Raw genomic sequence first — 26,308 nt, 5'->3', positions numbered from 1 at the left:
AGTGACTTGCCCAGGGCCACACAGCTAGTAAATGTTTGAGTCATATTTGAACTCAACTCTTCCTGACTCCACGCCTAGCACTCTTATCCATTGTCAGGAGTCAGGAAGGCCTGAGTTTAAATCCCTTCTAAAATACTTACTAGCTGCCCTTGAGCAAGTCACTTACCTCTTTAAGGTTCAATTTACTTATTTATAAAGAAGGATTAATTATAGCACCTTAGTTAATAGAATAGCTGTGAGAATCAAATGAAAGAAGATTAAACAAAGGCTCTATAAATCTTATAGTGCTATATAAATGTTACCTCTTTATTATTATTATCTGCACATCTTTTTAGTTCTCTGATTTCCAGGCCTTCTGAGGCTTTGTAAATAAAGAAATTTTGTGACTTTCAGAGATTAGGTCCTATAGTAAAATGACATTCTAATATATAATTTGTTATTGTTTTTGCATTTTTGTGTTCAAAATTACAAAGCTCAGTCTATAAATTATTTCAGAAGAGGAACTTGTTAAGAACAAAGAAATTACTTATCTAGTTGTCAAATTCAGTAGCACTTAGCACAGTGCCTGGCGTAGAGTATGCACTTAATAAATGTTTATTGATTGACTGAATAAAGGATAGATGATTTTGATATCTTAAGTTGCCATAGCTATTTTCCATGAAGCTGTTCCTTTCCTTGGAAGATCAATCTTTTCTCAGAATGCCCAATATTTCTCTGGATTGTGTGAAGGGAACCCCCTCCCAGGATCATGTACTGAGGTCCTACCTGTGTACTGCATGCACGATGTCAAGTCAGTGCGCTCCAGTGTGGGTCACAGGACAGGGACCTGGGGATCCGGGGTAAAGGAGAATATATAAAAGAGAGGGTTCCAGGAAGTGGGGGCTCTATTCACTCAGGCACGCGGTGAAAGAAAGGTGGCTGAGAGAGCCATGTGGAGAAGCACTCATGTGGCTAGTTAGAAATAGGCTTTTTTCTCTATCTGCCTGCTTTCTCTTATTCAAGTAAATATTAATAAACTCTATGGAAATGAAGGACCAGAGTTTAATTCCCTTTTAATAGGATGAATGTTGAAAACCTCTCTTGTGAGCATGTAGATGACAGAGCTGGCTCTAACTTTTATATCATCATCGTCACCAGGCACAAGGCCAGTGGAATATATTCACAAACCTATTGAAGGCTTCTAGAGTGGAGGTTTTTTCGTAAAGTTGTCAATAGCCTTCATTCTATCATTAGAATTAAATTTAAGTAGTTGTGGTTAAAATTCGGTTGAATGTTTCTTTTCTTTTTGGTGAGTATATGGAGAAGGGAATAGGCAGAGATTAGATTTCTTCCATTTTGATGTTTACATCCTAGTTCTGAGAAATATGGAAATGAATTTTTGTAAGAATTTTTAAAAGTGTATATGCTTTCCACATCAGCACACGTTTAAAAAGGTTTCCTTTTTTCCAGCAGTTTTCAGTAACTAAAGGCCTTTGTCCATTGCCCAGTTAGAAATTCCAAGAGATTCGAACAAAGCCTGAATCCCTTCCAAAGCCTTACAAATGAATTATGGCAGGTTGAAGCATTGCTGACCACCGGAGTTAATGGGAAGATAATGTTACAGGAAGTAACTGGGCACTCTGGAGTTTCTTTTCTTGCTTTACAATCACCTTCTCTTGAGGGACCAAGGACTTCTGCCCTGAAATACTGAGTACTAAGCTTAGGAACTCTGTGATCAAGAGCCAAATTCGATTCATTCACAGCTGTGGCAACAACAATTTGAAACTCTCCTTGCTTCTGCTGTTGCTTTGAAGTAACAAAAGAGAAAATAGGGTACATCTCTGAGGAGCCTCTTTCCTTCTCCATTTTTCCCCTTCTTTATCAGATATAGTATCAGTTAGCACATTACAGAAGACAGTTGTTCACATACAAGACCAGAAATAGAATTTATTTTAATAGAAATCCTTTCTAAGGGAAGGGTTTTGCCACTTTCTCTGGACTAGGTTAGAACTAGTTACTTTTGGGGGCAGCTGGGTGGCTCAGTGGATTGAGAGCCAGGGCTAGAGACAAGAGATCCTGGGTTCATATTTGACCTCAGATACTTAATAGCTGTGAGACCCTGGATGAGTTAGGTAACCCCCATTGCCTGACCCTTACCACTCTTGCATCTTGGAACCAATAAACTATGTTGATTCTAAGATAGAAAGCAAGGGCTTAAAATAAAAAGAATTAGTGACTTATACCTACAATCCATCACAAGGCATAGGACACCACTGGAGAGGATGGAATAGTCATAAAGGCTTAATTATTTCTTTGTTTTATCATTGGTACTATCAGGAACAAATAACAATTGTACCCAAAAGTAGGTTTTGAAATATAGATGTGGAAAATCCAATGCAACTGGGAAAATTTATAATGCTACAATGTAAGGTTATAATAGAAAAATGTCTGAAAAGGAGCTCATTTGGTCAACTGCCATGTCATATTCATGACTTACACATCCATTGCTTAACTTAAACATTCAGAGATAAGAGCACTGAGCGTAGGTCCCTTCTTCCCCTATAGAGTTTCGCAGCTCACTTTCCTATTTGAATTTCTGCTGAGGTTGTGTTACTTTCAGAGCTTAGGCCTGCTGAGGCAAAAGATGACAGCATCTGGAAAAATCCATTTAATTTAATCTAATGTGTTACCAGAGTTTTGCTGAGAGAAATCTCGAGGTTAAGATTCCATTAAATAACCCACGTGCATGCGTACTGCGCTTTATTAATGGCCAGGTATTCAATACGTTTATTCTCAGTGCACTCGGATCTTCAATCTTCATTCAAAGTTCTCAATTTATCTCTTGAGTGGGAAAGGGTCCAGGAGTACCTAATCCAACATTCCAGCCAACCTTTCACTGGCTGCAGTGACAGACAGATAAAATTAGATGCCCCAGTGAATTTATCATGTCGATTGAAGTAGTCTGGCTAGGTTGCAGTCATAAAGCTTGGCGGATGTGATGATCACTTCGAGAGGAATGCTGTCCCTTGACATGTCATTTACATATTTTTCAAAACTCCTTCTTAGTTCCTCTTTAGATTGCATAAGCAGAATGTTAAAGATCCTATGTCCTTTGGGATCCTCTATACTTTGGGGGTTGTTATTTAAGCTTGGACAGCAGAACTATTTTTTTTAAGTTTCTAAAATTAGGGCACATACCTAGGATTCTTTGTTCCATTTTTCTTTTGATTCAATTAAACCCAACACATATTTATAGAATGATTATTCTGTATTTGTTGCTGTGCTTTGGATTTTTCAGATAGTACATAAAATAGAAGGTCCTCTGTGAATTTCAAAACTTATGAAATATACTCTCTAATATGAATTTGAGAACTGTATGTTGTAAATTTTTCCAGTGTAAACTTGTCCATATGGAATGATCTCTTCTTTTTTTTTTAAAGCATTATCCTCTTTAATAAGAGATCTGATGGAGAGATACAAATTATATGTGCAGAGGCACACAGAATAATCTTATTTGTTGAAAGGAAATTATCTGCCCTTGTGGAGGGATAGTTAACTATCTTTCACTATTATTATCGTCACCTTGAAATCGTAGTTTCCGAGTCCTAATGTCCCCCTCTAATGCTCCATCGTGGCTCCAGGTAACAGAGAATTCTTGTAGAGTATGTAATTACAGCACAAGCTCGGACCTGTCCTCCCAAGCTGGCAACGCTTCAAGTTCAGGCCTGGAATCTATGTCTGTTGTCTGAGAACCCACCTCGGAGTTCAGAGATGTACATCACCAGGAGCTTGGCCTCCAGGTGATGAATTTTTCAACTATAGCAAGCAGGCCAACTGACACAAGAAGGAATTGTTGTCCCTCTTTGTAGAGGGATCACAAATACAATAAAACCATGAATCTTTCAAAGTTCACAGAATTTTGGAGATCGGAGGGAGCTGGAGGCCATCTAGTCCAACGCGGACCTGAATAGAAAACTTTTCTATGACATATCCAACAAGTGATATTCAACTTTTATTTGGGAAAAGTCCAATGAAGGAAATTGGATAAAAAAAAAAAAAGTAATTGAGTTCCCCCAATGCCTAGTGATATTCTGAGCAGTGGACCAGGAAGGAGGTTTGCATGAAATGCTTTTGTTAGTATTGTGTTATTCCTTTTTTACGCTTTTTTAATCATATCAGATGTCTTCACAGTCAGTTCTGTGCTTGGATGGATAGTTACTCTGGGCAAGGTGAAAATCTGTTATATCTGGCTCATAACGGCGGCCTTTAGCGGCCGCCTCCTCCTTCATTTATGGTCAATAACGTTCTTAATTGGTTCCATGTGGGCAAAGTAATTTACAGGGGGATGATTATTTCAGGAGTATGACTCAGCCATCTGCAAAGGAGAACAATAGGTTGCTGTATCTGCAGTATTTCTAGAGTTTGCAACTTTCAAGTAGTCTGGGGAATTTGGGGGAGGAGATCATGTTTATAAAGTGCTTTCACATTATCGAGGATTGCCGTGCTTTCTCCTTTGATCCTTACAATGGTCCAGTGGGTTTGATGGTATAAGCAATACCTTCTCCATTTAACAGATGAGGAAACTGAGCCTGAGAGTTAATTATCTTGCCCAATGTTCATCTACTGAAGTTGGGACTTGGACTTGGGTTTCCCTGAAACCAAATGTTTTCTAACTCCCAGGGGTTTTCCATTTTAAAAAGTTGTTGATAGATGTTATTGTTGTTCAGTCATTTTAGTCATATTTGACCCTTCGTGACCCCATCTGGGATTTTCTTGGCAAAGATACTGGAGTGGTTTGTCATTTCCTTCTCCAGCTTATTTTATAGATGAGGAAACTGAGGCAAACAAGGTTAACTGACCCCTGGTAAGTATCTGAGGTTGGATTTGAACTCATGAAGATGACATCCTGTCTCCAGACCTGTTTTTTTTTTTTATCCATTGTACCACTTAGCTACTCAGTAATTATGTAGATAGATAGATAGACAGGACAGACAGACAGACAGACAGACAGAGAGAGAGAGAGAGAGAGAGAGATAGATAGATAGATAGATAGATAGATAGATAGATAGATGGATAGACAGACAGATAGATGGAGAGACAGAGAGATATAGACCTATATAGATCTATTTCATATATATGTATATATACACATACATATATATCTAAGTATATATGTATCAATCTATCCCTATGTGTATTTAGAGATGGATAACTCTTTACCTATATAGGAGTATAAGTAGAGATAGATATTGCTAAAGTTAACTGTTTTTCAAACTAATTGGCCTCCTTTGTATTTCTATATATTTTATTTTTTATTTGAAAAGACTTACCTTCTCAGAATCAATATTAAGTGCAGGTTCCAAGAGAGAAGATTCATAAGGGCTAGACAATAGGAGTTAAGTGACTTGCCCAGGGTCACATAGCTAGGAAGTATCTGAGGCCAGATTTGAACCTAGAACCAACCTCGTGTCTCTAGGACTGGCTTTCTGTTCACTGAGCCACCTAGCTGCCCCTATTTTATGCATTTTAAAAGCATTATTCTGTGAAGTCCATTGGCTTCACTAGACTGCCAAAGGGATCTATGACACATACACAAAGGTTAAGAATACCTTTCAATGCTGCAAGAGGGGGGAAAAGGTGGAATTTAGTTTTATGGAATTCAAAGCTCTTCAGTCATGATCTAGTGGCTGTTGACAATCTTAGCAGTAAATAAAACTGCTGTGTGAAAAGGAAGGGGAACCTTGTAGCAAACAGCCCTTTTGTGGACCTTTCCTGATGAATATCAGGATGAAAACCCTGGTATGCTAAGACTATAATATAATACTTGCCCTCTAGGAGCTTATGTTTAAGGGCAATTATGATATAATTAAAAGCTCTTTTTAGGAAGTCAGAGAGAGATCTGTGAGGTGAGGAATTTGATGTGTAGTTTGAAGAAGGCTTCTTGGAATTAATTCTATTCTCTGATATCTTGGGAGGAATAAAGATGAGCATTAGGTGGGCCTAACAAGTCACACTCTTCTTCCAATCTCTTCTCTCTCCCCTCAAAAAATAAAAAATGTGGATCTCTCAAAAGGCCCTGAAGCATGTTTCTGAAGGCTCACTGGGATAGGCTAGCTGAATACCTAGCAGACCTTTTATCTACAAAGGCCACACAAATAAGATTCTCCAGCCAGGGCAAAGATCAACCAAAAATGAATGTTCTTCACCTTTTAGAAATACGGAGTCTTAAAAGTCGATAATAAAAATGGTAAACATTGAAAAGCTGGGCATGCTTTTTGAAAATGAAATCATTACCAACTGGATAGAATTTGATTTCACACCCAACCGCAAATGGTAATCTTTTATCTTGGTCTTTTTTGTAGCCACCCCATATCCTGGTGGATTTAAGTGTTTCACCTGTGAAAAGGCGGCAGACAATTACGAATGCAACCGATGGGCTCCCGATATCTACTGTCCTCGAGGTAAAACTACCGGCAGGAAAATGGGTTCAGAAGGGCTGATCACTTGCAGACAGAGGCTCTGATTTGCATTCATCATCGTATGTTCAGAAAAAATGTTGAAAGAGATGTCCTTACACTTCTCGGCTTTGTGGAGCTGCTAGAAGCTGCTTTACCTCCTTTCACTCATTTATTGTGCCTTTCCTCTGTGACTTGCCTAGGCATAAGCTGAAGTGCAAACTTTGGAAATGAGGTTACCTCCATTTTATAGATGGTCAGTGAGGGACAGAAAAGTTTAAATGATGTTCTAGAAGTCTTAGATCCGGGGGAAAGGCAGAGCCAGAAATAGGATGGCTATAGCTACTGGATGCTATCTGTCACTCTAATATTTACAGCATTAATCACTGCATAGCAAATGCCTCCATGCAAATTGTGCATTGATGTTCACATAAAGGTTCCATTCATCAGTTATGGAGCTGGGCATTTCTGTCCTGTGATTTCATGAGAATGCTGGGTTTTTAAAAAAATATACTCAATGCATTAAAGCTCTAAATTTAAAACTGTGTTAGCTTAAGAGTGAGGGATAGATGCCAATTTGGTAAATTAAAAATTGGCCTAGATACTCAGACTGGGAAGAAGATGACCTCATTTACATGGCCTTTCTTCAAGCAGGAAAAGCAGTTAGTTGCTGGGTTAGCCATTTATCCAATAATAAGTTGATTCTTTTTCTTTCTCTTTTCTTTTTCTTTTTTTTTTTAGGTGGGGATGGGGATGAAAGGGAGGTGCATAATGTAAGGAACATTTTAATGACATTTTTCAGGTCCAATGGATTAGAAATGAACATGGATAAAAAATTGCCCTTAGCGTCAGTTAGGTGGCTCAGTGGATTGAGAGCCAGGCCTAGAGACAGGAGAGATCCCGAGTTCAAATGTGACCTCAGATATTTCCTAGCTATATGACCCTGGGAAAGTCACTTAGCCCCCATTGCCTAGCCCTTACTGCTCTTCTGCCTTAGAAATAATACATAGTATTGATTCTAAGATGGAAGGGAAGAGACCTTAGAATAAGGAAATCAGGGTTCAAGTTCTGCCATTTACAGATCGACTGTATGATCCTAGGCAAGGCATTTAATCTCTTAGTGCTTCAGATAGCTCTAAAACTATTAAGTTTCAGAAAAAAATGCTGATCGTCATTGGGAGTTTTCTCATTGGGAGTTTTATCTTCACTCTTGTTCAGTCATTTCAGTTGTGTACAACTCTTGGCACAGAAACTGGAGTGGTTTACCATTTCCTTCTCCAGTGCACTTTACAGATGAGGAAACTGAGGCAAAAAGTTACGTGATTTGCACAGGGTCCCATAGCTAACAAGTATCTGAGGCCATATTTGAACTCAGGTCTTTCTGACTCAACCACTGCACTACTTCATTGCTCCAAGTTTCAACTACCAATGGAATAATCAGTTTACTTCCATTCTAGTCATACTACCTTTCCTATTGATTAGATTTGGTTGTTGAACTGACTAAATACATCATATTTGCCTTTTTTTTTCAAGATTGGGTCTCTCTCACATAGGCTAGAAACACAGGGGCTACTCATGGGCCCAGCCCCGGAACTCATCATCATGGAAGCTTTGGCCATGTCTCTTTCTGATCTAGGCTACATCTTCTCCCTCCTTTGGCAACCTGGTGGCCCCTTTTGGCAGTGGCTTATCTTTTTAATACCAGGTGGTTGCCTGATGGGCATCTCTCACTATAGCTCAGAACCCCTAAGCTCAAGGGATCTACCTGCCTCAGCTTTTCTGGTAACTGGAATTATGGCACACACCACTACACCTAGCTAACTCTTCTACCAACTCTTCATTTCAGTATTTTCCATCATATAGAGCAGTGATTCCCAAAGTGGGCACCACCGCCCCCTGGTGGGTGCTGCAGCGATCCAGGGGGACAGTGATGGCCACAGGTGCATTTATCTTTCCTATTAATTGCTATTAAAATTTAAAAAAATTAATTTCCAGGGGATGCTAAGTAATATTTTTTCTGGAAAGGGGGTGGTAGGCCAAAAAAGTTTGGGAACCACTGATATAGACACTGCCAAAGTCTTCACAATTGCCAACAAATTCTCCATTACTTGTGATGATGGGAGCTAGGGAGAATATAGTAACTGCAATGAAGGGAAAGGCACAAAGGCACCTTATTTTTGTGGCTCTTTGCATTATCTTTCCCCTGCAAATCTTTTACCAGTGCTGCAAACAAGATATGAATATTTCATCATTCATGAAATGAAGACCATCTTTCAGTACCCTCTGTTCAATTTCAGGTGGAGATTTTAGACACACAGGGCAAAGAAAAGGAAAAAGAACTCAAGCCTGGATAAGGCTCCTACTATATATATTAGTCTCTGGATTCTCAGAGATTACTTCATATTCCTGTGGGCTCTTGAATCAGATAGATCCCTGTTTATTATGAGATGCCCTCACATTTTCTAAAGATTTAAAGGCAGCAGAAGATAATTGTCCTTAGCAGCCAGACCTTCATTCATTTCCCATTTATCCCTTCACACGCTGATAAGACTTTGTTCCATATTAATGAATAAATTCTCATGGTTGTAGGAAGAATGTGACTAAGATTTAATCAGTAATTCTATCAGATTTAGTTTTGAAATAATCTTTTATTTTTAAATAAGTCTGAAATCTAGGGAGAATATTTCCCACTGGTGTGTGCCAGTGTGGTATCTTCCTCCTTCCTTCTTATCTTTGTTCAAGGGTCTAAGTGTGATTGTAATAGGCTCCAGAGAGGTGAGTAGATAAGAATAATTAGCTCGTACCCTGAAGCCCTCAGCAGTGGTAACAGGAACACTAGTGAATCTTTCATTGCCCCAGCTTTTGGCACTTGCCTGTCTGTGACCAGCCGACTCAAAGTTCTTTCATTGTTTACATTTGCTGTTGGCCAGTTTGCCCAACTAGTAGTCATCCGTCCTACTCTTGCTTTTTAGCTTAATGAGCCAGAGCTCAAATCCACAGCTTTGTTTCATGCTTCTAAATCAATGAGGTTTAAAAAAAAAGCCAAACAAACCACCACCACCACCACCAACAATAACAACAACAACTTCTTGTCCTGGTTGCCCAAGATAGATTTACAAGAATTGTGCCTTCACTATATGTTTAAAAGAATGAAAAATGAAAATACACCTACATGCACAAGTAATAGGATCATAGATTTCATGCTGGAAGGGTCCTTGAGGTTATTGGATCCAGCCTGCTCATGTTACAGGGGAAGAAAATAAGGCACAGAAATGTTAAATAACTTGTTGAGACTCACACACAGCTAATAAGTACCTGAGGCAAGATTTGAATCCCAGTCTTCCAGAGTTTAAGTCCAATGCTCCATCAACAACACCACGCTCCCTCTTTTGTGTAGATAAATTCTCAGGGGCATTGCTTTCTCTATTTATGATTAAATTCAGATGTACCATTAGAAAAATCTATAATTTAAAATTATATTCATTTAATTTAGGGTGCGAAAAACATTGCATACAAGAATATATTCTAAGGGGACAGAATTTTCTTTTAATTTTGAATAAATTCCCCATCTCATTTAAACCTTTGCTCTTTGTTTATTTTGTGTGTGAGACAGCCAAGTAGGAATGAATAGTTATGTAGAACAGTAGTCTTGGCTCCCAGGCATAAATGGCCTATATTCAGTCGTTTTACCATTCAGTCAGGGCTGTTTGACTTGTTTTCAATAACCGATAATCCAAGATATGCTATTTCTCCCATTTTTTGCTGAGCCAAATTAGTCTCCTTTTTTCATTCCCTTACTGCCCCACCCTCTTCCCTTTCTAGAAGGCATTGACCCCTTGACATGAAAAATGTCTTTTAGTAAGTCTAATGGCTAATTACCTCCAGGGGGAAAAAAATCCCCAAACCCTAAGTGCAGAATGATTAACTACAAAAGCTTTCACAGTGGGTGTGTTCATGCAACCATGGCAGAATTGGATGTGACTACACACCTGGTACTTCAGGGACGTGATGACAGATTGCAGCAATGCAAGCTGACCAATTCTTTGGACCGCATCTTGATCTGTTTTGGTGAAAAGAATAGAACCTGGAGTATCTCAAGCTCAGAAATACTTTTCAGTAAGAACTTTTCCAGCAATTTATTTTTGATATGTTTTAAGTTCTTACCAATTGGGCTGCTAATTTTTTTTTTCATGGACCGTCAGGCTGTCAGGGTTTAGAATCCATTCTATTTTCACACTGTATATCCTGAAAGATTTCACACTTTCCATTAGCATGACCATCTCTGTTGAATGCCACTTTCTTGCACTGTTTTTTTTTTTTCATTTATAAAGATGCCTACTGTTTTCAGCAGGAATCCTGGTGTATCCCCAACCTCCATGTTCCCTTGGATTAAAATGAACTGGAGGGGCAGCTAGTTGGTTCAGTGGATAGAAAGCCAGGTCTGGAGGCTCAAAGTCCTGGGTTCGGTTCAAATTTGGCCTCAGACACTCCCTAGATGGCTAGCTAGTCACTTAACCCCAACTGCCTAGCCTTTTACTGTTCTTCTGCCCTAGAAATGATCAATTTTAAAACAGAAGATAAGGGTTGTTATTTTAATGAGCTGGAGAATTTGGTAAATGGCAACCACTCCAGGATCTTTGCCAAGAAAACCGCAAATGGGGTCATTAAGAGTTGGACATGACTGAAAGGACTGAACAACAACAAAAAAGGAGAGATAATCTAATTCAAACTTTTTTTCCTCTTCCCCAAACATTTTATAGACAAGGAAACTGAAGACAACTAAAGAGATTAAGTGACTTGATCAAAGCTACAGCTAGTAGAAATCCAGGCTCATGACTACCAGGTCAATGTACTTTTTACTCTCTGCCTCATTTAGTCCTTAGTGAGAACCCCATTTTTTCTTTATAATTTTTAATCCTTTTACCTTATTTTATTTTATTTTATTTTATTTTTAAGCCCTTACCTTCCATCTTAGAATCAATACTAAGTATTAGTTCCAAGGCAGAAGAGCAGTAAGGGCTAGGCAATGAAGGTTAAGTGACTTTCCCAGGGTCACACAGCTAGGAAGTATCTGAGGTCACATTTGAACCCAGGATCTCTCCTGTTTCCAGTGTTGACTCTTTCCTTGATTGAAATTTGTGATTTTCTTTCACAAGTCAGTAGAAAGATAAAATATTTTGTAAATTCCTTACAAAAGGCTGAGAATCTCAAGAAATCATAGCACAATTGTGATTTAGTCAAGTACTCTAACAGTTAATTTTTACTTTTTAATATCTGCCGTGGGGAATTTCTTACATGAGTGAGCAATCTGTGACTGCTTCAGCAAGTTAGTTTTATTGATTTGAAAGTCAAATTTTTAACAATTTCTTTGGGAATCCATGCACAAATGTTGAAAATAAATTTAGATTCATCTTCTATTAGCCTTTATACGAGAATTTTAACTGGGATGGAAAAGATACCTATTATAGACTATTAAAAAGGAAATGAAAAGTTTTCTACTATGAAGAAAGAGAGCTAAAGATATCTTGCTAGAATGTTAAAGAGTAGTAACTGAAATAACCAAGAATTTAGGTTGCTGAATTACCTAATTAAGCTGCTTAATTAACTTCTTGGTAAGATTATTGCATTGAATGAGATTTTAAGATGCAACAACTAATAAAAACATCTTCTGAGTATACCCTTGGTAAGAGCAAAGACAGTTCCAAGAGTGGAAAAGGACCGATCCTTGTCTTTCAAACACAGACAGAGAATGTGATGAGAGAATGTGTGATCATTCCCAGGAAAAAACAGTCAACAAGTATTTATTATGCACCTATTATATGCCAGACACTGTACTAAGTAGTCTTCCAATGAAGTAGCTCATTCAGCAATTGGTTTTTTGTTACTTTGAACTCTCAACTTTTAAAATATGATCTTGAAACTTTTTCAGGTAGGGAAGGAAAGCCAGTATGATAGTCAAGAGAAAACTTGAAGTCAGGAAGAATGAATTCAATTCCTCCCTCTAACACATGTGGGCTCTGTGACCCTAGGCAACATAGTGATGTCCCATAAATTAAAGAAATCGCATGTAGAACAAGAGCAAAAAGCTAGAGGAAGAAGAAATAGTAATGTCGAACTTTTAATTATCTTCCACTTCAAGCTACATAAATTGGTTATAGATGTACCAAGGAAAGACTTTCATCTTTCATGTATTTTTTTTAAAGATTCACTCACTATAAACTTTCAAAATATATCTCCTCTTAGTCTCTTATCTTTCAAATGGCAAGCTTCTCCTTGACATCTCTTCAGTTAATGGACGTATTCCTAAAAATTCAAATATCAGGGACAGCACTACTCAGTGGATAGAGAGCCAGGCCTAGAGACAGAAAGTTCTAGGTTCAAATCTTGCCTCAGATACCGTGTGACCATTTGCAAGCCACTTAAATCCAACTGCCTAGCCCTTACCGTTCTGTCTTGGGACTGATACTTAGTATGGATTCTAAGATAGCAGGTAAGGGTTTAAAAAAAATAAAAAAAGAATTCAAATACCATAGCTCTGTAAGAAAAAAGCAATCTGCATTCTCAACCAACTCGAAAGAAACCTCTTTGAATGTGATTTGTTCATTTTTTTTTTTTAGAATAATGTTATCAATCCTGTGTAAGCAAAGTAGCATAAAAACACAGATACCCATTATGAGGAGCTGAATGTTAATGGTCAAAAGAAACCAGTGCTACTACCTGCCAAATAATGACTCCACATCACAGCCTTAAATGGTTTTCCATTTCAGAACTTGGATATGAACATTAATGGAAATGTGATGTCTCTGAACATGTGTGTGTAGAAGCTCGATGAAAATCATGTTTCTGTTTTTCTCAATAAATAATTCATTGAACAATCTTTCCTGGATCTGCTTTTGGTACAATTTCTGTGAAGCTCAGAGCAAATGATTTTTGTTTCACAACCTGTGGGAATATTATGTATTTACAAGAATATGGGACTTTAGTGGCGGAAATTCAAAGCCACCTGTTATCTTTAAAACAAAGCCTTTGAAATCCTTTTACCTGGAGTTATCAAGGAGATCCTTTCTCATATAACCTCAAGACTAACTCAAGGACTATCAAGATAAAGGGTGAATAGTGTTCTGCAGCTGATGGTCAGCATTTGCCAACATTGGAGTCCACTCACAATTTTGATACTTAGTGTCTGAATGAGTTTTGCAAGGAAATCACTGTCAGAGAATTAAGGCTAGTTGATTCCTTCCAAACAGGAAGCAGAGCCAGTAGAGATGCACTCCCAAACGTAGCATTATTTGGGTGAGAGAAGTGGAAAGAATGTGGGACGGCCAGTGCTTCAGGAGTGAGCTCTCACTGACTCTAGGTTTTCTCATCATACTTGTGCTAATTGAATTTGCAGGAGCCTGATTAAAAAAAAAATAATAATTCTTGCAAAAAACTCATAAGTGAACCTTCCCAAATGGGGATTTGAACAAGGACCATCCTTTCTATTGTTGGAACTGGGTCTTAGCTCTTACCAAGGGTAAACTCAGCAGACATTTTTATTCATTGATGCATCTTATATTCCTTTCAATGGAATAATCTTACCAAGAAGGCCATTAAGTAGCTTTTGCTAAGGGGAAAAGCGTAAACGGAAAGTTATGTCTAGATAGAACAAATCTTTGTCACCCTAAAACTGCTTTAAAACTAAGATAGGGGCAGCTGGGTAGCTCAGTGGAGTGAGAGTCAGGCCTAGAGACAGGAGGTCCTAGGTTCAAACCCGGCCTCAGCCACTTCCCAGCTGTGTGACCCTGGGCAAGTCACTTGACCCCCATTGCCCACCCTTACCACTCTTCCACCTATGAGACAATACACCGAAAAGTACCAGGGTTTAAAAAAAAACAACTAAGATAATTCATTGTTTAGAGAACATATCTGATTCATAAAATTGAAGTCATAAAGTGATTTACCTGCACCCTAGATGAGATCTTATCTCAGCAGTTTATCTTTACTTTTGAAGCAGTAAAACCCCAACCAGCTGCTTCCAGTTATCTGGCTCCTTCCTTGGCCAAATGAGGTGAGTGTGGGAGATAAGAACATTCCTTTTTTTTTTTTTTTAAATTGTCTTGATTGAGCATTTGAAAGTAAAGGAATGGGAGGTTTGCCTCATTGCCAAGAGCTTTTGTGAGGCTTGGGCCTGTCCTAGTGAATAGTCAAGGGTTCCCTCTAGCAGGCATATTAATGCTTACTGGTCAGTGGGACCTATTCAATAAAATCATTCCCACTACACTAAATAATAACCTACAAGAGAGAATGTCCTCCCTCTGCCTCAAAGGGAACTGTTGCCTCTCTCTTCTCCAAAAAGGAAATAGGTCATGCTAGTGTTTATAAAATATTGTAAAGGCTTTGGGTCAAGAATATTCAGCTGTGCCATTTCCAGTTTCTTTTGGTAGCAACTCTGTTCACTCATCTTCCTTCCAAAAAAAGCTTCATTTGTGCAATGGAAAATGATTGGAGGGCCTCAATTTGAATCCTGGCTCCTACCACTTAAAGCCCTGGACAAATCACTTTAAGCTTTCTAGGTTTTAGGTTCTCTTCTGTATATGTAAAACTCTTTGTAAACCTTAAAGCACTATATAAATGTTAATTATTATTACTACTACTACTACTCTTAATTATTATTATAAAGCATATAGTTATGCATGTTTATATATTTAATATATAACACTATGATATATTATAAATACTATATTTATATGTTTATATTAAGAATCATCATTGTTATTATTAATATTATTACTAAATGATCCCTTAAAATTCTAAATCTATGATGCAGTGAGTCTAGGAAAATAAAGGTACAGAGAACTGGTTCCCATGAAACTATTCCTGAAAAATGGAGTCTCCCTGAACACAGAGTAACTATACATGTGCACTCTGGCAACATTGGCAAATTCCGTCTCATTAAACCAGAGAACCTTCATGTACTTCTTCACTGATAAAGCCTAGAAATCTTATTAAGATCCCTATATTTTCATGGTTCAAAAAAATGCATAAAGGTGGTGTGTGTTGGCTCATAACCAACATCTGAAATGCTCAAGCTCTCTTGCCTTAAATGTTATTACTTCTTGAGTTACAAGATGCCAAAATGATGACAGAGCCTGGTGGGGTTTTTTATTGCCCAATAAATAACATCATAGTAGGTCATAATTCTGTATTAGCCACTGAATGCCTAACATGTATAAAGTATGCATAGGTGTATCCAAGATAGAGTGGAGAAATGGCACAATGACGCCTCTTAAGAATTATTTACTATTTTTTAGACCTGAAAACTGAGGCCTGAGATGTTGGATACTGCCTAGAGGCCTTCTAGAATTCTTCTCTGAAACCCTCTTCTTTCTTTACCTTTTAAATTACATTTAAACATCTCTATGATGTTTCACAATGCCTAGAGTTTTCACAGACTTGCAAGCCCTGGAGGTACATTAAAAGATTATCTAATTTATCATGATGCCTTCATGCAGAGAGAGAGGTCCCATGGTACAAAGGAAGGTGGGCTGGACCCAGAAGATTTGAGGTCTAGTCCTGTCTCCAGCAGGTATCGGCTCTGGAGATTTAGGCAATTGAGTTAGCTTTTCTAAGCTTCATTTTGTCCATCTGGAAAATGGAGAAAATTATACTTCCTTCTTGGGTATATAGCAAGAACCAGAGGAAAATTTACAAACCATTATTTAGCCCCCCAAGGTCTCACTGGGAGTTATTCAGCATGGAATTGGACCCATCTTAGAGATATTTCCCTAGTTTTTGTATTTTGGATTTTCCTTTTAATTTTTGTATTTTTTGTATTTTTTTAAGTTTATTTAATTAATTAATTTAGAATATTTTTCTGTGGTTACATGAATCGTGTTCTTTCCCTCCCCTCCTCCCACCCCCCTCCCATAGCCAATGAGCAATTCCACTGGGTTTTATATGTGTAATCAAGACCTATTTACATATTATTGATATTTGCACTAGTGATGGTTTAGAGTCTACATCCCCAATCATAGCTCCATCGACCCATGTGATCAAGCTGTTGCTTTTCTTCTGTGTTTCTACTCCCACAGTTCTTTCTCTGGATGTGGATAGCATATTCTCCTAGTTTTTTAAAGAAACCCTAAACTGATTTTTGTTTTTCAGTTTTCCTTTTTAAACCATATTCGCATCTAGGCAACTTCATTGCTAAGAAAGTTTTTCTTGTGCCTAAGGAAAATTCTTCTTAATGCTGAGTTTTATATATTATGTATTATGTATCATAAGTGTATATATATATATAAGTATGTATGTGATATATAATGAGAATAAATGCTACTTTATTCTGTCTCCAACTTCTATGGATTCCATGTACCAGAAGGACATATTTAATCTAGTTTCTCAGACTTTAGAGAAGTTAGCCCTGTGTTTCTCAAATATGTCTCAGAATATTAGTTGTTAGCCCTGCCTCCCTTTAAAAATTATCTTGTATTTACATATCTGTTGAGTTAAAAAAGTTGTCTTCCAGTAGTAGAACATAAGCTCCCTGAGGATAGGGACTTTATTTCATTTCTGACTTTGGGTCCTCAACCTGGTATAGTGGGTAACTATACACCTAGGAAGATCTGGGCTTACATCCTGCCTCTAATACTTGATAAGTTATATGACCAAGAGTTAGCCACTTAGCCTCTTAATGCTTCAGGCAGCTCTCTTAAGATGATAGTCAAAGACTCATCAGTGGTAGGAGTTTCCACACTGTTCATTTTTTATCCTAATTAAATCACAAGGCTGGGCCTCCCTAGCCCTCTGAGAATATCTTCCACATTTTGAGGGGCTGGTCCTGTGATCTCCTTGGTATAGCAAACTACTTAAACGAGGAAACTCCTTTTCCCAATAAAGTTTGAGGCCTGGTGTACCACTTGTTCTCTAGTTCAGAAGTTCTTAATCTGGCCTCCACAAACCCTCAAGGTTCTGTGGATAGACTTCAGGGTGATTGCAATTTTTAAATTAAAATTTAATTTTTTATTTTTATTAATTAAATCAATAATAATTTAAAAAATTTAAATTAAAAAAGTATATGGATAATTATAATTCAATATAATTGGTTTCCTTTGTAATCATATATATTTTATTTTATGTATTGAAACAACATTCCTTTGAGAAAGGGTCCATGAACTTCACCAGACTGCTAAAGGGGTCCATGATACAAAATTAATAACCGATATCTTTGATCTAGTTGTCTAGATCAATAAGAGGCTATGTAACAGGGTAACACAGGCAGTATGTGTCAGAAATGGGATTTGAACCCAGGCCTATGAATTTATAAGTCTTCTATCTGTTATACCAAGTTGACTCATACCTTAAAAATTGTAGTCTCTTAATAAATGATGATTTGAATTGAATTTTCCATCCTCTTGAAAGTCCTTATCACTTGGCGTCCCTACATTATCATCCATTAAAAGAAGGGGAAAAAACAATAGAGGAAAGACATCTCTATTTCTGACAGTAAGAATAACACCCTTACTAGATTAAGGTTACTGAAGAAACATAGATTCGTGCTTTTTGGAATGCCATCATGTACCCAAGAAGAAACTGACACAGAAAGTAAATGGGACTGGATAAAAATATAGAGATGTTGAAAATGAATAGATAAAATGTGTTGGTATATGCATATTGAGATTAATGTCCCTTTCATTGAGATGAAAATATGTCTCCTCCTTGTCATGTGTACATGAGACTTTTACTCTTAGGAAAATTGAACTGGCTTTTCCATTCTCAAATAAAAACATATTTTCTTTGTCGGACAGAGACCAGATACTGCTACACTCAGCACATCATGGAAAACACTGGAAACAGCATATCAGTCACCAAACGTTGTGTGCCTCTGGAGGAGTGCTTGTCTACTGGCTGCGTAGACTTAGAACAAGAAGGACACAAGGTAAGGGATGAGAAGAATGAGATTGGTGCAAATCAGATGGAATTCTAGAGTCATAGTTTAGGTTTTGGCCACAGGTATCTCCCCAGAGCCCAGTAAGTTACTTCCTTAAGCTGTCTTTATTCTCCCTATCCAAGGAAGTGAACTCTCCTGCTTACACTCATATGTTCAGTCATTTTTTTTCAATTGTGACTGACCTTTTGTGCCCCGCTTTGGAGTATTCTTGGCAAAGATCCTGGAGTAGTTTGCCATTTCCTTCTCCAGCTTTACCTTCATATACCAAGGGACAGAGTGAAAAGGGAGCCCAAGATAAACACTAAAGTCAATCAGGCAGTCAATAAATGTTTTTTAATTGTCTAATAACCAACTAACATGTTGGTTCCTAAAACTAGGTCCGCAAAAAGAGACAAAAGGCAGTCTCTCTCTACTTTCAAGGTGCTCACAATCAAAAGGTGGAGATGCCGAGCAAATATGTACAAAAAAGCTATATACAGAATAAATAGGAAATAATTAAGAGAGAAGGTGCTAGAATTAAGAAGAGCTGGGAAAGGCTTCTCTCAGAAGGCGAGATTTGAGTTGGAACTTGTATAAAGATAAAAAATAATTATGACTGAAATAATAATATAAATTAGTAATTTAATTAAAGCCATGCTGATAGATAAAATCATTAGACCATGCACTTGTAAGAATTCAAAACTACCACTCCAGCCATTATTACCTCCCGTCTCTTCCTGAGTCTGCTGGCCAAGAGGGCCACTCCCTCCTAACCCAGGAGATTTAAACTGTTCTCCGCGTGGAGACGTAGGCGTCCCCACGCCCAAAATTGGAAACAGAAACCCGTTGGACCACGGGAAATGTAGTTTGATAATTTCCACGTGTCCATAGAAAATACATATATATACTTAAAGATGGCATCTCCCAAATTTCATTCTTACACTTGAAGGAAGCCAGGGAGTCATCAAATAGTGTCTTCAAATCTTTGAAAATATATAACTGGTAAATAAATATATTTGTTGGGTTGGCAGCTCCTTCCTAGAAGGACTTTATTTAAGTTGCCAGAAAAAAAAAAAAGGACAAAGGGAAAACTTTGTGGAAATTCCCAGCTAGTATAACTTTTGATGTCTTTTTACTCAGTACAGAGTCTGGTTGTTTTGGGTAAAAGAGAAGCCAGTTTCTATCTTCGAGTGTTTATTTGAGAATTACCCGCTAACTCTTTAAGTATGGTTACTACTGCCGCCAGCCACATGGACCCATCCCAGGTGGATAGGTTTATAGTTAAAGCTCTCCCTAAAAAAGGGTCCAGGACATACCACACTATTTACTTATCTAAATCTCTTGCCTCTACCATTTTACTCAAATGAATTGACTTAAAATGAATATCTAGTGTAGCCCTGAAGGCAAGAAGAGGATGGAAAAGTCACAGAAGGGCAGTTTGATGGGTGTTTAAAGAAGGAAATGAGATAGTCTTAGTAGTAGAGTGTCTGGATTTGTTATCTATATGTAGATAAGCCTCAAACCTTTAAACAAAAACAAAAAAAAAAGGAAATCACATACTTCTCCTTCTACCAGTTACTCCTCTGGGTCACTAATCCTGACTCCTATACCATGGACAAGTCACTTTAGCTTTCTGAGCTTCAATTTCCTTATGTATAAAGTGGAACCAATAATAATTCTTACACCTTACAGGTCTATTATAAGGAAAGCCTTTGAAAATGTTACTGATATATTTGGTTCTTGCTTTTTCATGTCATCATTTCCAAACATTGCTCTCTCCCTTTGTTATAGGAATAGGAATTAGAGATGTGCTTTCATTGTTGTAGAGAATTCTCAAATGAAGAAACTTCTGCTACCAGTTCAGGTCAATACCTTCTCTGCTTCAGTTGTAAAGAGTTGTCTAGAGCACTAAGAGGTTAAATAACTTGCTTACACAATCAGTATATAGTATATCTGAGGCTAGATTTGAACTCAAGTCTTCCAGGTTCTAAGTCTGGCTCTCTGTCCAGCCGGGGGGGGTGGAGGGGGTGAGGGGGAAGAAAGGAAGAGGGGAGATAGCTCAATAAAATTAACCAATACATTAATTAAGCCTAACATTCAAAATCTCCAGCACATCCCTAACACATTCCTCCACTGGTTGAACACTATACAGGGTGATTCTTTATGCCTGGGTGAAGGGAAAAAAATACAAAGCAGGAGGTAAACCCTAGCAGGAGACGTCTTTCTTCAGACTTGAACCCAAAGGATATGATGGAGGAGGCAATTAGCTAGTTAATTCTAATAAAAATTCATTTGAGGTCCTGTCCAGTCTTGGGAAAATTGTTACTTGGCCAAATGCGTTTTACTCTATAACTTCTCAAGATAATTTAAGAGTGACTAGTTTGTATAATGTATGGCTAAGTAGCACAGTGGCTAGTGTGCTGGCCCTGGAGTCAGGAACACTCATCTTCCTCAGTTCAGATCTGGCCTCACATTAGCTTTATTTGTTGTTGTTTTTTCCCATTTTTGCTCTCAACCTGAATCATACGTAGACTCTCTCAGGCTTGTATATTTCATTGTATATAAAAGTGCCATTTATTTTCTTTTGAGGAAAAAATGAATTGAATTTGATTCTGTTTGAAGCCACAAATATTTTCTCACACTGTATCTATTATTGCAATAATTTTTAAAGCTTTTTATATTTTAGTATATAAAGACCTATATCATTAATAAATAGGTGATAAACTGGTATCTAATTTACACATTAAAATTTATACTATATTAGAAAAAATAAAATTGTGACCCTAAGTAGGTCATTTAACCCTGTTTGCCTCAGTTTCCTCATCTATAAAATGATCTGGAGTAGGAAATGGCAAACTACTGCAATATCTTTGCCAAGAAAATCCCCAAAGGGGTTGCTCAGAGTCAGACATAACTGAAATGAGTGAACAACAATAATAATAAGTTTATATAATACCCCTCAGAGGTAAAGAAAGTCAAATCATTCACATCTCCATTTTACTGATGGAAACAATGATGTTATACATGAAAACCACATTGTAAGGAATGGAAGAATCTGATTCCCCTAACATCTACAATTAAAGTTCTTTCTACTTGATGATATTATCAAATACAACCAAAGAAGGGCTGGCCATTTCGTTTCCAGAACATTTTTCCTTCTCATTTTGGGATTCAAATGATCTTTTCAGTGAGTTGGATTTTTCGTTCTAAAAAGCTCTGCTTCTCATTACATCTTGATGACTTCTCATCACTTTTTCTTTCTTTTTTTTTCTTTCTTCTAGGTCTGCACTTCTTGCTGTGAGGGAAATATATGTAATTTGCCACTCCCCCGGAATGAAACAGATGCAACATTTGCCACCACATCACCCATCAACCAGACAACTGGGCACCCCCATCGTGTGTCAGTAATAATATCATGTCTGTGTGTGTTATTGGGATTAACCTCCTAATGACTCTGAGGTGCCATTTGTCTAGCGAACCAGGCAAATCCAGAAGGAGGATATATCCCTAACTCTATAGCACGTATTTAAAATGATAATATTTGAAGATGTTCCCATCACTAAGACCTTTAGGTGTTTGGGGACGTGCCCATCAAGTATTACTGCTTCAAGTTAGGAAACAAAATTATTCCATTGTAATCATCTTGAATACACCAAGTCCCCTTCCGAACCAGACTGCTCCCAGCATGCATATCTGAGTTCTGCATCACAATCTTTTTTTCCTCTCTGATCTGGCTCTATATTTGTTTAAATGCAACCACAAATTCATGTCAATAATTTTCTTTTTATTTTTAATGGAAAGGATTTGGTTTCTGAAGAGCTTTTTGATTGGGCATCTGGAAGAGTTATTTTACCTTCCACAAAGGAGAATTATATGAAAACAAACACAAAACTCTGCAGAGATGATTTATCTAAGGATCGAGTCCATCTCTGTTCATTTTGAATTCTCTTGCCCAGCCTTTTGAGAGGTAATAAGAATTATGAAGATATTGGTGTATATGGAGAGGATTTGATAGAAGAGCTCTCCCTCAGTATATCTGCATCGTACATTTTTACTCTGACTATGCCTGGCCTTGATTATTGGGCTCTGTCTGGAGTTGATGGGAATTCTAGCTTCTGTCCATTTTAGTCACATCAGGGATTGATTAAGTATTTATTAAATGCCTACTATGTGCCAGGCACTGAGGAGACAAATACAAAGAATGAAACAATCCCTACTCGTGATGAGCTTAAAACCTACCCTTCAATTGAAGTCCCTGTGGAGGATTCCTCTGAGCAGGAATGAAAAGCCACAAGGTATTTTTCCTGTTTCTTATCCCAGGAGAAATGAGGTTGAAGTAAGGAGGAGCTTGGAGGTTGGAACCATTCCCTCTGAACCCAAGAAGGGGCTTAGTCATCCCTCTCCTCTACCCATGGAGAGACTAGAGCCAGTGAAATATCAGTGGATTCATCTTTCTATCCGTAATTCTTCTGCTAATGAATTCCCATTATCCTCACAGGGAATTTCTAGTAAAATAATCAAGCATTGGGACAGAATCATTGGTTGATATCTATGGCCTGGGAGGCAAGGAAGAAAAAGCGGGTATGAGTAGGAAAAGAAAAAAGGTGCTATGTGAGAAAAGTTAAAGGGGCCTTAGCAATTGCAAACTCTCATTTTGTGAGAGTATTTGCTCCTGAGGTAGAAGGTGAAGTTTTCACCATCTTTAGCTATATTTTTGACATCCTATGTTGCTATTTTTCTTTTTTCTTGTAAATCATTTATACAATATTTATTTTTCTATAACATAACTAAAAATGATAATGTATTATAAAAATCCATTGTTCAGACCATGTTCAGAGAGAAGTTATTTTTAAAGAGCAGTAAAACTTGTAATATATTTTTGTTGAAAATCATCAATAATCCTTTGCACCAATGCTAAACAAAGCAAAACAAAACAAGTTGCCTTGTGTTGCATGAGTTAAAAGTGTTTTTATCCCAAAAGATATTGCAGTATGGTTCCCTCAGCAGGGTTGCTCTAGGAGTATTTGTACAAAATAACCATTATTGTCCTGAGTTTCTGCGTAGATTCACACTGAGAGTACACAATGAAACAGGATGGAGCCACTGCTAATGAAGAGGGAAATGGCAACAGGGTCCAAGTGCCACAGCTGAGGGGGTGTCTCTGAAAATAACTTTAAAATACTTCATTCTAGTATGCATAGGAGGAATCTCTTGAGTATAAAGTCCTAACAATACCATGTGGAATTTTAATCCAGAATAAGGAGGCAATGTAGTACAATGGAAAGAACACTAGCTTGGGAGTCAGAGTACCCGAGTTCAAAACTCTGCCTCCGGTGATTATTACCTTGGGCAAGTCACATAATTTCCATAGACCTCAATGTGACCTTGGGCAAGTCACATAATTTCCATAGACCTCAATGTGACCTTGGGCAAGTCACATAATTTCCATAGACCTCAATCTCCTCATCTCTAAAAATTTTGAAGTTAGACTAGATAAATTCTGAAATTCCACCTAGCTCTAGATCTATAATTCTATGATATAACACAGAGCTGACTAGTCAAAATTTAGGGCCTTGGGACACTGCCTCTGGATGTTCTCTTTAAAAAGAGATGTTGGCTTTATAGCTCAACACTTAACATAGACTTGAGGCAAGTGAGAAAGTCATTCAATTGAATCATGGCAAAGAGCCAAAGAATGTTTACACTGAAAGGTACCCTAGAGACCATGATGTAAACTGGAGGAATAGAGTCCTTAATGTTCAGTGTCAATGGATTTGCTAAAACAAGGGCTCTCTAATTCACATTAAAGTGGCTTGATTTAATCTGGCTTCTAGAGGAGTCCCCATCAGAGTGATGGGGACAGTTCCAAGAGCTCGTCTCTGGAGGTCACAGAAGTTTATTCACAACATCACACTACCTCAGAGTATAATTAGGCATTTTTGCTCAATAGGCTATGGGATGACCTAACTCTTTGCAGTTTTAGGTATATATACTGATAGACTTATCCCATTTATATATATATATATATATATATATATATATATATATATATATATAGACTTATCTATATATGATAGACTTATAACTGATAGACTTATCCCATTTATATGCATATAAATGGGATAAGTCTATCAGTTATGTCTTGAAGAAGGTGTGACCTCCATTGGAAGAGGGGACACTAATTAAATCACACATCCTTGAAGTCTCGCCATATGAGAATGTGGAGGGAAACAGTGATGAACTAGCCACTCCTTGGAAACTCTGCCCAATGGCCCGCCATCATGGATGTTTGCCAACCTGCTTTGTGGAAGTCATAGAACCCTGCTCAGGCAGGTAGTCATCAATCAAGAACTCTGGCCTGACCATTCGCTTCTTTCTCTACATCTGCCTCATTTCTATTACTGAAAGAGGTGACATTTTGACATTGCTACTAAAGATGCTATAAAACATAATGGAGGTATTGATATCCTTCATGTCCACAAATAGATTTGCATGCATGGGTCTCTCTCTCTTTCTCTCTCTCCCCATTGATTCCTTTTAAAGTAATGCATGGCCCTTTGAGTAAGAGGCAAAAACACAAATGTTGGTCCCCACTGACCAAAGTGATCCCACAAAGGCCTGCCTTGCTACAGGATCTATTAGTCTGGTGGTCCAGTCCAAGGACTTGAACAAAATTTCCAAGCCAGGGTTTACTGACAGTTGTGAAAACTTGTTACTATGTGAGCCCATTGGAATGGGTCACGTTTTCTTCTGTACATAAGAATCACTGTACATTCCAGGCCTTACCTGCAACCTAGAGTAGCCAGCCAAAGGAGGGGTCATCCATGTGAAAGGCACATTGCTAGTCTGGCCTTTCCACCACATTAATTCTCTTAGAAAATGCCACCATCAGCAACTGCATGAAGTACAAAGAGCAATCATGTGTATTTAATCCCTGTATGCCATATATTTATTTTTAGATTCTCCACAGTATTCTCATTTCAAAATGGGTGTGATGGATATCTAAATTTTGTAAATACTGTACATGTTGTAAATGGATGAAATAAAGATTTTAAGTGCATTTCAGCTCTCATCTATAAATACATCAAGCAAGCTATCATCAAATATGTGTTGAGCGCCCCACTTTGTACAATAATCTTCTCGAGACATTTAAGGAGAAGATGTTGAAGAGTCCAAAAGGTCCTTATCATCACTACATCAGCCTCCAGTTAGAGAGATAAAACAATAGGTGCATAAAAAGGCAATGCCAGTGTACGTATTGAGTAAGCCACACAGACAATATGTTTTAGAAATTCAAAGGACAAAGAGTTTATGGGCTATTGAAACAGATGGTTCTCCAATTAGGCCCACAACTGGTTTTCCCTAGAACATATTTGTCCTCATTTTTATTAACCTTTAGAGTTTGCAAGGTCTGTACATTATTCTGCTTAATTCTCATAACCACCCTATGAGGCAGGTGCTATTGCTTTCAAGTTCACTGATTTGCCCAGGTTCACAAAGCTAATAAGAACCTGAGGTGAGATTTGAATCCATGTCTTCCTAATTCCAATATTAGAACTTTTATCTGCTATTAAAAATATAATTGTTCCTCCTTTACTTTTACAATCAGTTGTATCCATATTGATCAAATAGAAAGCATATGCCAGGGGCTGCTGGGTAGCTCAGTGGATTGAGAGATGGGTCTAGAGATGGGAGGTTCCTAGGTTCAAAGCCAGCCTCAGACACTTCCCAGCTGTGTGACCCTGGGCAAGTCACTTGATCCCCATTGCCCACCCTTACCACTTTTCCACCTAGGAGCCAATACACAGAAGTTAAGGGTTTAAATAAAAAAAAAAGCATATGCCATTCCTTGGAACTTCCCTATGCAACAGGGAGTAATAATAATGACCATACCATACCCTTTCCCCCCAACCAATGAAGGAAATGAAAAAATTTGGGGGGAATTTGATTATATTCTTCATGGTTT

The 26,308-nt window shown here is 37.8% G+C and overlaps 1 protein-coding gene across 1 annotated transcript in view; it reads left to right on the top strand.

Annotated features, from left to right (window-relative positions):
• LYPD6 (LY6/PLAUR domain containing 6) overlaps positions 1-21,791 on the top strand; it is a 28,272-nt gene extending 6,481 nt beyond the window's left edge. Inside the window, exons 2-4 of the mRNA XM_044666593.1 lie at positions 6,342-6,440; positions 18,221-18,351; positions 21,624-21,791. Coding sequence (XP_044522528.1) covers positions 6,342-6,440; positions 18,221-18,351; positions 21,624-21,791 — 398 coding nt within the window. The remainder of the gene's footprint in view (positions 1-6,341; positions 6,441-18,220; positions 18,352-21,623) is intronic.
• The last annotated feature ends 4,517 nt before the right edge of the window (positions 21,792-26,308 follow it).

Source organism: Gracilinanus agilis, chromosome 3, assembly GCF_016433145.1.
Source record: "Gracilinanus agilis isolate LMUSP501 chromosome 3, AgileGrace, whole genome shotgun sequence".
NCBI classification, from domain to species: Eukaryota; Metazoa; Chordata; class Mammalia; order Didelphimorphia; family Didelphidae; genus Gracilinanus; species Gracilinanus agilis.
This window is presented reverse-complemented; position numbering and strand designations above follow the sequence as displayed.